Genomic DNA, 14,253 nt, shown 5'->3' with positions numbered 1-14,253 from the left:
GTTCTGGTTAAGCCATCTCTTAGTTTTGATCACAGCAGAATTTGCTTTTTGTTTATCCAAAAGGAAATCTTATTCTGCTTTAACAGTATCATGATTTTGTTTAGAGAGCAATTGGGGACAGCCCTAAGAGATACATAATGATCATAATAATTGGTGTAAACCAATCATGAAAATATAATTTTCCTTTTGCCAGTCATTGTCTAGGGCTGAGCAGATAAAGCAGTTCAGACAAATAAGAGAATGGGATGACTCTAGCAGTGTGGTTTCTGGGAAAGAGTTTTCTCGCTGATTAAAAAAAAAAAAAAAAAAACATAGGAAGAGAAGGCCTCTTTTCAGGCCCCCTCTCTTTCCTTTTTGAGACACTACTGTGTGGGAACAGAACTGTTAAAGCTGAGGTAGCCATCTTATGGAGGGACAAGGATGGAAAAAAAAACAGAATTCTTGATAATCTTACAAAATCACTGAATCAACTCTGAGTCTGCCCATATTCATAAGTAAATAACAACAACAAAATATGCCCTTACGTTAAAGTCACTTTTAATAGGATATTGTATTACATATAGGTAAAAACTTCTTAACTGATCAGGGCACTTAGCATCTTAGCTTCTCTGAGTTAGGTTGCCAATCTTCCATCACTCAAATGTGTATTTGCTTCTAACTTTCTTCTTTTTAAGAATTTTTTAGGCAGGTTCTATTAACAATCCCTCCATCCTGAACAATCACCTTTTTTTTTTTCTTTGCAGTTTTCAATAAAAAATACAGTGCCACAAAAAAGTCAACTAAAACTTTTCAGTTTCAATGAACACTTGTTTTTTTTCAGTAACCCAGTAGTCTCATCTCCATCTAGATCATAACCTTTTCATTTTTTTCTCTCCTCAGATATTCAGCTGTCCAAATTCATGAACACAACTGTTTTTAAACTGGACTCCTCGGAGTCCTAGGTTTTTCAGTGGAAGTGTAGCTGGTTTCTACCATTAAAAAAGATGGGACTCTAACATTAAAATAATGCACAAGGCCTGCTATCACGGGACCTGTCAGGCGGCCCTACCCTCTCTAAGAAAAATTACTTTGCCTACAAGCTCTTTTGAGTGGGTAGCAGCAGTTAATGGTGTATTCTACTGTGCAAAATCCCCTACTCTCAACCACAACTAATATGACCCTCTGATGGGCACTTTTTCTAAGGGTTGTCAATCTCTAGACTGGATTGTGACTGATGATGTGGCCTAGTCGATAAAGATAACCCAATCAGAATATCTACCATAGGAAATCAATGTAGAAGAAAACACATGCACATAGGTGCAAACAAGAACATGAGACAATTTGAAGCTGTGATGGAGATTAATAAACTCATGGAGAGACTGCAAGGCATACATAGTAAGGGGAATAATGGGTCACAGTAGCCCTAAATTACTAAATTACTTAATTTTTATTAAGTAAAAACTAGAAGCCAGAAGCTTTTAAGTAGAAAAAGATAGACACAGTGAATGAGTAAGCCAGTCAAAAGCAAGATGAAAAAAGAGAAGGCAATTAAAGTTAAATTTTGTTAATTTTATATAGCTGCATTACTTTTTCAAGAGTTAGGATAGTTTCCCAATGGGTATCAATGTACATTCATTATAATGTGTACAATTTGTAAGAAATAGTACAGACTAAAGTAACTGCAAAAGCATTATTTAATTGCTTATTATTTTCAGTATCATTAAGAATTTGGTTTCTTATTCTGTAAAATGCAAATTCATCCAAATGAAAAAGTGAAAATATGATCAATTAATCACTTTAAGAACTCACTGAACAATATAGAAGGAATGCCAAATTTGAATCAAATTCAAACTGGATTCTTCAGCAGTTTGGACACTTTCCAGCTATACGGCTTTGATGTGCTGTATCACTTCATAAGGCAGACATTACTAGTGCTCACCTAATCTGGAACATACACATACTCTCTCTCTCTTACTTCCCAGCTCTTCATACAATTAGGCTCCTTTCTAGGCTGAAGCAGTCAAAAGCCCCTGTACATTCTTCAGTCTCTCTTACCAAGCTCTGACAACTGTAGATGGCTTAGGCTGAAATGGCAAAATCCTAAAATCAAAGTCAGCCAAACTGCTGAGTTGCCACACCGGGGGCAACCATCCTGGAGGACAACCCACGCCTGCAGCTGAATTTTCATAAAGAAGAAATAAACTTTTACTGCATTAAGCCTCTGAGACTGAGATTGTTTATTACCTCAGCATAACCTATATTGCCCTGATTAAAATATTCAGAACCTCATATCCATTCCAGTAACTATAAAATCATCTAGCTCAGAGGTGAGAATAAGGTAACATAATGTTTTTAAAAAAAACTTTATAAAAGTTCTGTATAAATCTATATAAATTGAAGGTGTGTGTCTAATATGCCTAATGAAAAGAAAAAGTGTATAAATGATAACATAAAGTTATAAATATTCAAAATGTAGTATGTTGCTAACATGAATTGACATTTACACACTTGGGTTATAAAAGAAAGTTAAAACTAAAACTATCACATTAACTGGAGGAACAGAAGCCTATGTGGATAGTACACATGTACACATCTGTCTGTAAATTAACTAGTACAGAAAGTTTATTTTTTATCTTTTCAATCTTTTGTCACATTACTGAGAAAATCAGTGAATAAATAAAATTACAATATAAACTGGAGACAAGCCACAGATTTTACTATTTTTACTTTAGAAAAATGTAACACAGTTTGGCTACACAGAAGGAATAACATTATGTGCCAACCAAAATTGCCTAAGAAGACTGTATCTTCACGTTATTCTGACAATTGCCAAGTCTCTGCCTATTTCTTATTATAGGGAAAAAAATAGTATTAAAGAAAATAACAGTAAAGATCTCTGAAAAATAACTAGGGAAAATCTAAATGATTTCTTAAGAAAATAACTTTAAGATTCCAAATTTATGATTGAAGTATTTTTCATGCTGTTTTATATCATACTGAGCAATGCAACTTATTAATATGTACCTTCCAACCCAATTTTAACTTTTTATTTTATTTCTCATATTTGAGAAAAGACAGAGCAAAATTTGAAAAATATAGATTTCAGAGTTTCTTTACCAAAAATAAAATTAAAGGCAAATGTTGTAACATAAAAGGTATATACCAACATGGGCAATGGCGATCATGACAAAACAACTCAAACTTTCAAGAGTAGGAGACGCAGAGGTCACTTTCAAGGTATTCAGCTGTTTAACAACTGCAAGACATAAGAATCAACTAATCAGGATAGACACTGGCTCTAACAAATGGCCCAAGTATACTGGTGAAGTGTATTGGTATATACCATCTGAATATTAGTACTGAAGTTTCATAATTCACATTTGTTGATTATTTTATTGTCAGGAAAACTCTGTAATAACTAACCAGATGCATCTCAATCCAGTTTCTCCTATTTGTCCCAAATCCAATCTTTTTAGTTACCAGCAAATGCATCTCCCAGTGACACTTTTTACAATTCATCCTGATGACTGCAGTTATCCTAGATAACTGTAATGCATATTATCTTGGGTAAAAATATGCAAATAATTTATGTATTTTAAACAGTCCCAGCTGACTTTTCTGCACAGCCACAGATCATGAGTCCACAGCTCTTCAAATATAGAAAGTATGTGAAGTTAAAATGAGCGGATTATTACAGAGTTGATGTTAATACCCGTTGCACATCTACCTCACATTTCTAATCTTCATTTCCATGCTTTGCTTTAGTTTTTCCACACATTCTTCCTATTTCCTTCTGCTATTTATTTAGGAAAATTTGAATATCTATTTTAGAAAAAAGTCTAAGGAATAAATAGTGTACAGAGGGCAGACAAGTGAACCAACTATTACCACAGAGGATTTTTGATACAGCTGATGTTTTATTTTCATCTTCAAAGACAACTAGGAGTTTGGTAAAAGCATGCAAGCCCTCTGCTTGAAAAACGCACTGCCATAAAAATATGGCACACTTGAGACTGGAACAAAATAAACATGGAAAATGAAAAAAAAGTTAGATCGAGGAGGACCTTAAATGTTAAAGCTAAAGAATATGAACCTTAGCCCATCAAATGCCAAAGAATAACACTGCCCAATAGAACTTCTGCAATGATGGAAATATTCTATACTGTGCAGTCCAATATGGCAGCCAGCCAGTAGACTCATGTGATTACCAAGCTCTTAAAATGTGCTAGTGTACCTAACAAGCTGAATTTAATTTTAATTTACTGGAGTTTTTAAAAAGTCACATGTAGCTAGTTGGCTACCATATTGTACAGCCATAAACCACATGTGTAAGCATAGAGAATGATCAGATTTACATTTCAGAAGGAAGACTAGCTGTTTAGTCAGGAAGGTAAGTTGAAAGAGAGAAACACTTAGAAGTGAAGAAACAACTTAGAATGCTAACACAGTAGCCAAATGATGTGAGCCTAAAGGAACGTTATATCAGTGGAGCCAGCCAAGTGGTAATGTAGTCAAGAGCTATTTAGAAAATGAAACTGTATGAGTGGATGCAGAGGGTAAACAAAAGGGAGACTTGGGGTGGCTCAGGTTTCCAGTTCAAGACACTGTGTATATGGTGATACCATTTACCTTTACAGAAGAGTGCAGGGAAAGTTTGGGGACAAAAATGATGGTTTCAAGTTTGAATTTTATGAGTTTGAATCATATACCCAGTAAAAGTTGGCTGGCCATACATGATGAAAACTCAAAAGGCAATCAATAGTTTAGAGGTGGTAATTAAAGAAGTGAATTTTGGATGAATCACTCAGAACACATGGGCAGTCAAACTGCAGAGTTAAGGAAAGGACCCAGAGAATACCCAAATATAGAAGAGGTGAAAGTCATTCTCCTCCACAAACATTTAATAAATGTTTTGTCTTCTAAAAGCGGGGCAGGGGTTTTAGGAACCAAAGATGAATAAGATGCAGACTCTTTTCTCCAGTAAGTCAGAGGTATAAAAGAACTCTAATAGTAGGAAGAAGAGTCCATGGAGAAAGAAGTTCATGGATAACATGGAGAATAAATACTGAAAGTTAAGAAAATCAGAAGCTGAAGGAAGAGACAAAATATTGATTGATATAGGAAAGATAAGAAAGTGTCCATGAAACTGATGTGATAAGGTTATTAATTATCTCCTGCAAGGGCACTTTTAGAATGGTAGAAGTAGAGGGGAGCCTGGGTGGCTCAGTCAGTTAAGCATCTACCTTCGGCTCAGGTCATGATCCCGGGGTCCTGGGATTAAGCCCAGCATTGTTTCTCTTTCTCCCTCTGCCCATACCCCCACCACTCATGCTCTCTCTCTCTCTCTCTCTCTCACTCTCTTTCTCTCTCAAATAAAAATAAATAAATAAATAAAAAATTTTAAAAAAATACTTAGAATGGTAGAGGTAGAAACCAGACTGCAACAACCCAGAGGAGCAAATGAAAGGTGTGGAAATAAGAGCATTTCAGTGGAGAATACCTCTTCCCTCTCACCCATGCTATTCCCACTACATGGGCTTTATTTAGATTCTTTCTTTCCATGTCTTCTCAAGGACCTTCCTTACCTTTCATTTCAATATTTCTTTTTCTATTGGCTACTATTAATACCTGAATATACTTCAATATTATATTCTTAAATGAACATCACCCACCCCCATTCAATATTTCTCCCTGACGGCATAGCCAAAATTGTTAAGAGTGACCAAAACATATCCAAAGAGAAAAGGCTGACTGAAAATTAGATTCAGCTACAGGGAAAGTTCTTAGAGATCATTCATGTTGATTAGGAATAAAGATTCCAGCCTTCTATACAAATTAAAGTTTTTGCTGTATTAACTGACTGTCCAAATAGTCTTGTCTGAGGGAACGAGACTCCCAAGCAGCCTACCTCAACTAGCTTAATCTCTTGCCACCATATTCCTCAAAGTTCAATTTCTTATCACAAAAAGCAGTGATACTCTTCCACTAAATGTTAAGCTCCTTGAGGAAAAATAAGACATCTTATTTATCCTTTAAGTTCCCATACCCAGACTCTTAAGTCACTCAAACTTATCCAATACCCAGAACAATTTATTAAGAGACATAATAGTCACTCAAACTTATGAAATGGTTTGACTGAATTTAACCAACTGAGCCACCCAGGCGCCCCCCCCCCCCTTTTTTTTTAAGGATTTTATTTATTTATTTGAGATAGAGAATGAGAGCACAAGGGGGGAAGCGGGAGAGGGAGAAGCAGACTCCCCGCTGAGCAGGGGTTTGACTGAATTTAAAGGTAGCCAACACAATAACTTCTCCAACCACTTCTTTGCATAGTCCACATTTGGCACCATTTTACAAACATTCCCCAACCACTGTGCCATAAACGCAAATGATTTACTGATGTGACAAAACAAAAATCCCCTCTGCCTTTGGGTTGCTAACAGGGCCCAAGGTGGACAGAGATCAGGGTAAAAAGTCTCAAGCATTCACTCCACATGGATATCAATTTCTAAGTGTGGCATGACATGAAAAAGGTTAGGAAGGGTTACCCTGGGCCCAATAATCCCAACAAATTAACCATTTATCTCCCGAAACTCCACACCTGATGAACACTGCTTAAGTAGAGAAAATCCTATTATCACATGTAGAAAAACAGAGTGGAGAGATAGCTTTTAAAAACACTCCCTGAAGCCAAGATTATTACAGAAGAGACAAGACCAGTGGAAGAGATCAGAAAATAGTAATGAAAGTAGAAAAATAATAGTCATTATCACCACTAAAATTCATTGAGTAGTTACTATGTGCCAGGAACTGTGTTAAGTACTTTGTATAGATTCTTGAAACAATCCTTTCTGGTAAATCCTATCATTTTCTCTATTTTACAAAACCTGGGCTGAATCTTAGATCTGCCATTTAACTCACCCAAGGATATACAGCAAGTATACTCTCATGTAAAGCTACGATTAGAACTCAGGGAATCTGACTTCTCATCAGGCTACACTGAAATGGGATCAGGACAGCATAATGAAACAGAGGTCAAGGAAGCAAAAATAACTCAAGAATTAAGTGATAAGTAACAAATGCAGCCAAACTGTTCAGAATAATGACTCCTCTGGTGGAACAAAGAACACTTGATAGTTTGAGGGTGATTAGTGACTACGGACAGATGGTCAAATTGCAGTACGCTTTTTTAGCCAGTCATAGGAACTTGTACTTTAAACTGCTGGATTAAAAAAATATCTAGCAAGATGGGTATGAATAATTTATATTCCTCCTTGAAACCCAGAGCAAAGATGGATCAGGGAGGTAAACATCTCTTGTTTTTGGTAACTGTATTCTTTTCCTGTTTGCACTCATATTCCTTTATTGGTAGTATCTCTATCCCAATTAACACAGTCTGGTGAGGTAATAATTAAGATTGCAACCATCTCTGCCAAGAAGTAGGCCAAATTTATTTCTCCTTCCATGGAATTCAATTCCTGAACTGAGGGGCAAAGAGACTGAAAACCACTGCATATCTATATAGCTGAAATAAACTTCTGTTTTGGTTTCTTACCTCCTAAACTGCTTTAGTTCCTACCTATTACGAAAACCTAATTCTTCAGTTACTCTTTGACTTTTTGAGATTAAAAAAATACCCTTTAGTTTAAGTTAGCAGGACTGTTTTCAAGTATTTAACCGAAATAGCAAGTGATACAAGCAGTAACCTAATCCTTTAATATTAGAAGGGAGCAGGAAAGGAAAAGTATACATGAGATGGACAGGGATGTTATTTCTTTTTGAAAAACCTAATAACTATTTTCCCTACCTAAACATTTATTTTCCCTGTATGGTAAACCTACTTCATTTACCAGATATCTGGGTACAAACACTGCACTTAGTCCTGGGTATAAAATAAGTAAATAGCCTCTGTTCTCATAGAGTTTCTATGAGTCTCCCAGCAACTTTGTTTCACAATGATCCTTCACAATGTATCAATGATGTACCACTGATACATAATCACCTTGACATTTTGGCATTTGACCACAAAGCCAAATTAGAATTTATAATATTTTAAGAGTATGACTAAACGTTTGGGGAAGGTAAGTTTCATTTGTGCAAAGAATATCAATTCTTTAAGAACATATACTTGTTAAATATATTTCTGAGCTCTGAGTCTCTATATAAAACATTCAATATATCCTACCTAGCTGAACAAATGGCAAACCAGGACAATTTATACTTGATGAGAAAAATCCACTTTCCAATGATGTATCAACACACAGACTCTAAGTTCCAAGAAGGCAGGGACTTTTCTCATCTTGAGCACTGCTGATTCTCACCACAGGGCCTACCACTAGCAAATTGTAATTGCTCAAGCATATTTACTGAATAAATGTCAGTGAGTAAATACATAAATGTTACATAGTCAAAGTATTCCCTATTTTTGCCTTAAGTGAGTGATTTTCTATTGATGTCTTATGATTTTATAAGTAGTGCTGAAACCATATGTCCTCTGGGAGTATAAAAAAATAAATTCTGTAACTGAGATTCTTGTTAAGTAACCAGATGGGAAAGATATCATTACCAACCCCACATTCATAATTCAATAATGAATTGGTCCAGGAGGAACTGAGGTAGAAATATGTATGATCCAAAAAAAAAGAAGAACTATGTATGATCAGATTAATAGAAGTTGCTGTAAAATATCACTACTCCCTGACTGTGTCGAGGAAATAAAAAAAAACCTTTGGAGGAGGAAAGGGAAGTAGGGGGTTGAGGTAGAATGCTAAATTATTTCAGGTTGGCACAGATACACTATCAATAAATGTTAAGGTTAACTCACTTTTTAAAAATAAAATTTGAGATTTTTAATATTCACAAAAACCATTATGTTTTAAACAGAAAGGTACTGTACATATAATATTCACCTGATTTTTGTCCTAAAATAAGCTAGTCATCCTTATATGCAGTATCACTTTAAATTCGTGACTTTAATAACATGAAGCAGTATGGTAACTAGGCATGTTGAAAAAGTTCAGACAGGGCTGGGTTTCAATGCAGTTCTGCATGGCCTATTTATGTGCCCTTGGACAAATTATTTAACCTCAATTTCTTTACCTGTACAAGAATAGTGTCATTTATTTTCAAGGTTTTTGGAAGGTATTAAAATGGAAAATGCCCATGAAGTATGTGGCATTGCATCTGGTACATAAATAACTAACAAATGTTAAATATCTGATGATAAGTAAAATTTCAAAAATAATGTTTCAGTTACAAAGTAAGGTTCTTTTAAAGAAAACCAATTTAGTGTCTTAACTTATAGGTATAGGAACCATTAAATTAATATTGTGTATTTGCTAGAAACTAAGTTTTAATAGGACCTGGCTTTTATTATTTTTCCAGAGCATCCTGTACATTCTTTATTATCTATATGATTGTTTGATTAGTGTTTCTCTGCTCCTCTAGTTTGTAAGTGCCATGGAGGCAGAAACATCTATTTTGCTCACATTAGATCCCCAGTACCCAGTTCTGAGCAACTAAATAAATACTGACTGCCTGAATGAAGGCTATTATACTAAATTTCATGCTCATCTCCACTACACAAAATAGCTTTCTTTCCCCATTTTACATCAGGAGATATTAAACTAGAAAGGTTAAGTGACTTGCTAAAGATCAGAGAGGAAAAGTGTCAGGACTGGAATCTAAGCCTTGGTCTCCTAATACACCATATTGAATACAAAATGAAAAAGCATCAGTGCCATGGCATGAAAAAAGAAATAATTCCTTGTTTTAAAGGCAAGGGCTATTCTTCACAAAGTTATACCAAAATTGCTTGCTAAAAAAATAATGACCCTGCAATTTTTTTTCTTGCTTTATTCATTTTATTGTGAGAAGAATGCCCCACAGAGAGAAAGGAAATCTAAGTATTATTAATTGAGATCCTCATTCCTCCTTGTTCTATCAATAAGAAGCAATTACCATTAAATTCCCAAATCTTTACCACCTACTTATAACAATATATATATAAAAAAAGAATGCTCATTTATTAGACAACTACTTATTCAGTGCCTATCATATGTTGTACATAATGTTCAGCACTTAGGATATAGTACAGAATAAGACAGACAAGGAGCCTCTTCTCATAGAGACTATATATATTTTAATCTTAGGAAGCCTACTCTTTTCCTTGTATATATTTTTCAATTTCTATGGAGACAATCTAAGTGTTTTTTGGAATATTTTCAGCCTCAAAGTGAATTATTATTATTTCCAGTCACATATTCATTATAACTAAATTAGATTAAAACAAAACAACTTAAAAGTTTCATGGAGTTCAAGTATTTTACAAATAAAATATTCTCAGTGTTACCACCTAAGAGTTAAGGAAATCATTTTTGCCCATTCTTTCCCCCCCGGCACAAATAAACTATAATGTTGGTGTGCTGTTACACGTACTTTCAAAGTGGGGAGCCAAAATGGGCATTCACCAAAATAAATAGTTTTTATCCCATAATCTTTAAGCAGATATATGAGTTCTGAACACTGCCCAAACACTGTTAGCATCAATCAAGCCTGGGGCATCAGGTAGCCAACTAAATTTAGAACTTGAACTGAATGTTCATATATCAGATGATGGTTAAAAAATGAATAAATGAATACATTAGATGCTGGTTAACTGATTAGGTGCAGTTTTTCTTAGCAATAGTTCAGAATTTGGCTAACATAAAATATGTTAGTGAACCATCCAATGGAATCATACTGAAGACTGTACCCTTCCAAGATTTACAGAACTGAAGATAGAAAATCAATGGCAATAAACATTTATATATAAGATTATAAATTACGTAGAAGAAAAATGAAAAGATAAGGATCATCCCAAAAAAGTTATCATCAGACCCATAATTTACAAGCATAAGAAACATAATACTCAGGGTACTGTGGATCTTTATAGGAACTATACAGATAGTATTAAATAACAGTGAGAAAAATAATTTCTGCTTCAATTTTCTTCTAATCTTTATATCAAGAAGAAAGTCTCATATGGTGGCTATATCTTTAACACCTCATGAACATGTTCTCACTTCTCCTTTAACAGAATGTAGATCTGGATTTGCAGGCTTTGTGAACCAATAGTATCTAGATCAGATAATGCTGTTTACACTAGTGGTTCTCAAATGTTTTGGTCTTGGGATTCCTTTACATTCTTAAAAATTATTCAGTACTCCAAAGAACTTATGTTTTCTGTGGATTATACATATCAATATTTAATATATGAAACCTAAGACACATTATAATATTTATCATTTAAAATAATAAGTCCATTACATGTTAACATAACTTTTTTTATGAAAAACTATACTGTATGGCGACTAACATAACATAATAAAATAAAATTTAAAAAAAGAAAAATACATTTGTCAAAAAGAAAACAAAAAAAAGTGAAAAATGGCACTGATACTTTTTCAAATCCCTTTAATGCCTAGCTTAAACAAATAGAACTAGATAGAAAAAGGAAAACAGCCAGGTGTTCATATTTTCTCCTGCATTCAATCATTTGCAATATATATAAAGATAATCCAGGTTCCCATACATATGAACCTGGAAGAGGGAGGAGCATTTTAATAGTCTTCTCAAATACTAGTGTAAATTTTTTTTTAATACTACACCAAAACTCCACAAGAGGTAAAAACTACTTAGACAGTGCTCCCTCAGCTCTTTTCGTGGCTGAATCCTTCAAATAGTGACGTCTTGGCTCTATATGTCAGCTCTTCAGAAAGATAGTCACCATCTAACCCACTTAATAATCTTATTATAGATTTTCAACCTTATAATCTTATTATAGATTTCTTCCAAGTCAATCTTATTACATGGAATATTTAAATATCATAACTGATGCCATAAAACGATTTCACTTCAGTAATAAAAAAAATGTATCAAATGAAGGTGACAGATAACAATAATAAATGTCATTAATTTGATTATATAATTCCTTTTCTACTTTATATGGCATTAAGTAGAATAATAAGTGATTGATTAATCATCTACTTGGATTCATAACCTGGTACTTAAACAACATAATGACCTGGTCTACTTAATCCAAAGGTTGAGCATATGTCAGACCTAGACCTCTTGTTAAGGGGGAAAAAGAGGGAAAAATATTCAAACAAACAGTGGAATTTATAATCATAGATATTAGACCCCATGGGACACAAGATAAATCACTTTATTCCTCTGAGTCATTTTCCTCACAGTTAAGGTGAAAGGTGTCATTTAAGTCACCATATATGTTCCAAATTTGAAATTTAAAGAATTCCATAATCTAGCATTCTATAGTAAGAATAGGCTCAAATGACTTATTTGGTAAATTTAAACTTTTGAATGACATAGAACTATTATTTATAGATGAATTCATTTTAGAAAGGCTTTTTTGGTAAGTGAAATATCAAATTTACCCATTTACGAATTCAAAATTTTGTAAATTTGAAGTCAGATATGTTTAGTTTCATTAGGTATTAAATATTTGCTCCAATATTAAAATTGAATATACTTGACATTTTTTCTTTTGCTGCATAGGTTTTCCATTTTATCATGCAATTGTTAACATTTTGCATTGAAATACTTTGTGCCATGCAAAATGAGTGCTAAATCTTTCCGATTAATGGGGTACATGGCATAGATTGAACCATACAAAACTGTTACTTTTCCAGGTCAAAAACAGTGGAATGTGGGAAACTTCATATATTATAATCTAATTATTTATGTGGCAGATTAAAGACCAATATGAGAAACTGCTCATAAGGAATAACTTTTCTTCTAAATTGCATAAATTTAAAAAAAATTTTAGTTTTATAAATTTTAAATTTTATAAAATATCCATAAGGTCTTTCTGCACTACTATTAATCCAAATAATACTAATTTCCTAATAAGTGAGAGTATTTTACAAAGAACTCTAGGTCTCACAGATGCTACTAATAGGAATCCTGTCCTTAGGAGGCTTGCATTCTGATAGGCAAAATGACAAAGTACACAACACTATATAGAGTAGAAAGAGAGAAGTATTAGAAGATAGTGTGGTCAATACAAGATAGCTTTGTCTTCAAGGAAAGTGTGCCCTTTGCGCAAGGTAAAGAGATTTGGAGGTGAGGTATTAATTTATAATTTATAAATGAAAGAGAGTAACTACTTGGTGGTTTAACTTCTTCCAATGGTACCACAGGCTTTTAAAGACAAACATCACAATCGCACTCAGGTAGGCATCTCTGATAATGGGGACAAGCAGGTGCAATGCCAGGTCACAGAAATCTGCCTTGCTAGATCACCAGGCAGCCCATCCCAGGCCTGCAGGGGAAGCTCATGGAGGCTTCGCCTCACCTGACTGTCCTGACGACGAAGTACACCAGCACCGCGCCGCTCACCACCATCAACACGGTCAGAGCCCGCTGGGTCATAGGCTTGTCGCCGGGGTTGGGGCTCACAGCAAGGCTCCCACCCACTGAGTCTTCTTCCCCCGCCTTCCCTCCGGAGTCTTCCGCTGAAAGCCCCGCCCGGGGGCTACTGCCATTGCCGCCCTCAGCGCCCCGCGGCCCTGCGGCTTCTGCCGGAGCGCCGCCCAAGAACTGGGCGACAGTGGGGCCGGGAGGCAGGGGCGGCCGGGTCCGCGGCCCGCGGTCCGGAGGCCCAGGGTCCGGTGCGGCCTCGGCCGCCTGCAGCAGCAAAGTCAAAGGCCCTCCCAAACCTGGCAGCAATAGCAGCAGCAGGAGGGCGGAGGCCAAGAGGTGGCTGAGACAGCAACTGCAGTGCGGGACCTTCATCGTCCCCGGACCGCCCTCTCACCACGCGGGAGCCGCCGGGCCAGCCGCCCTGGCTCCAGGAGGAACCATGGGCGCAGTGGAGAACGAAGAAGTGACCAAATCCTGAACTGAGGCCCGGCCCTAGCAGGTGGCAGGAGCAGCAGCAGCGGCAGAGACAGCTGCCAGGACAACCGGAAGTTCGTACATCTCAGCAGCCGATGATACTACGGACGCTTTAGGTTGCTAACAAGTAGGGGCAGGCGCGTTCAGTGACGTCAGGCGCGCACGGTCTTCTGCGCACGCGCCCTTCCAGAAAGCACGGACAAGCTCTGCGCTTTGGTCAGAAGTAGAAGTAAGAAAGTAAGCGAAAGAAGGCTGTGTAAAGTAACAGCAACTATGCTTAGGGAACCATGAGAGATTGGAAGCTCATAACTGAGTTCCTTGGTGCAAAACTGCAGAAACACAGCTAATGATTGGTCAAGACGGGCTTGACTTTCCCTC

At 36.0% G+C, this 14,253-nt stretch overlaps 1 protein-coding gene across 2 annotated transcripts in view; it reads right to left on the bottom strand.

Moving 5' to 3' along the window:
* FAM174A (family with sequence similarity 174 member A) overlaps nt 1–13,948 on the bottom strand; it is a 39,060-nt gene extending 25,112 nt beyond the window's left edge. For both annotated transcript variants that reach the window (XM_021699163.2, XM_021699171.2), the window contains exon 1: nt 13,334–13,948. In XM_021699163.2, the coding sequence (XP_021554838.1) occupies nt 13,334–13,773 (440 nt within the window). In that variant the 5' untranslated portion in view covers nt 13,774–13,948. The remainder of the gene's footprint in view (nt 1–13,333) is intronic.
* Between the last annotated feature and the right edge of the window lie 305 nt (nt 13,949–14,253).

Source organism: Neomonachus schauinslandi, chromosome 7 (assembly GCF_002201575.2).
Source record: "Neomonachus schauinslandi chromosome 7, ASM220157v2, whole genome shotgun sequence".
In the NCBI taxonomy this organism is placed as follows: domain Eukaryota; kingdom Metazoa; phylum Chordata; class Mammalia; order Carnivora; family Phocidae; genus Neomonachus; species Neomonachus schauinslandi.
This window is presented reverse-complemented; position numbering and strand designations above follow the sequence as displayed.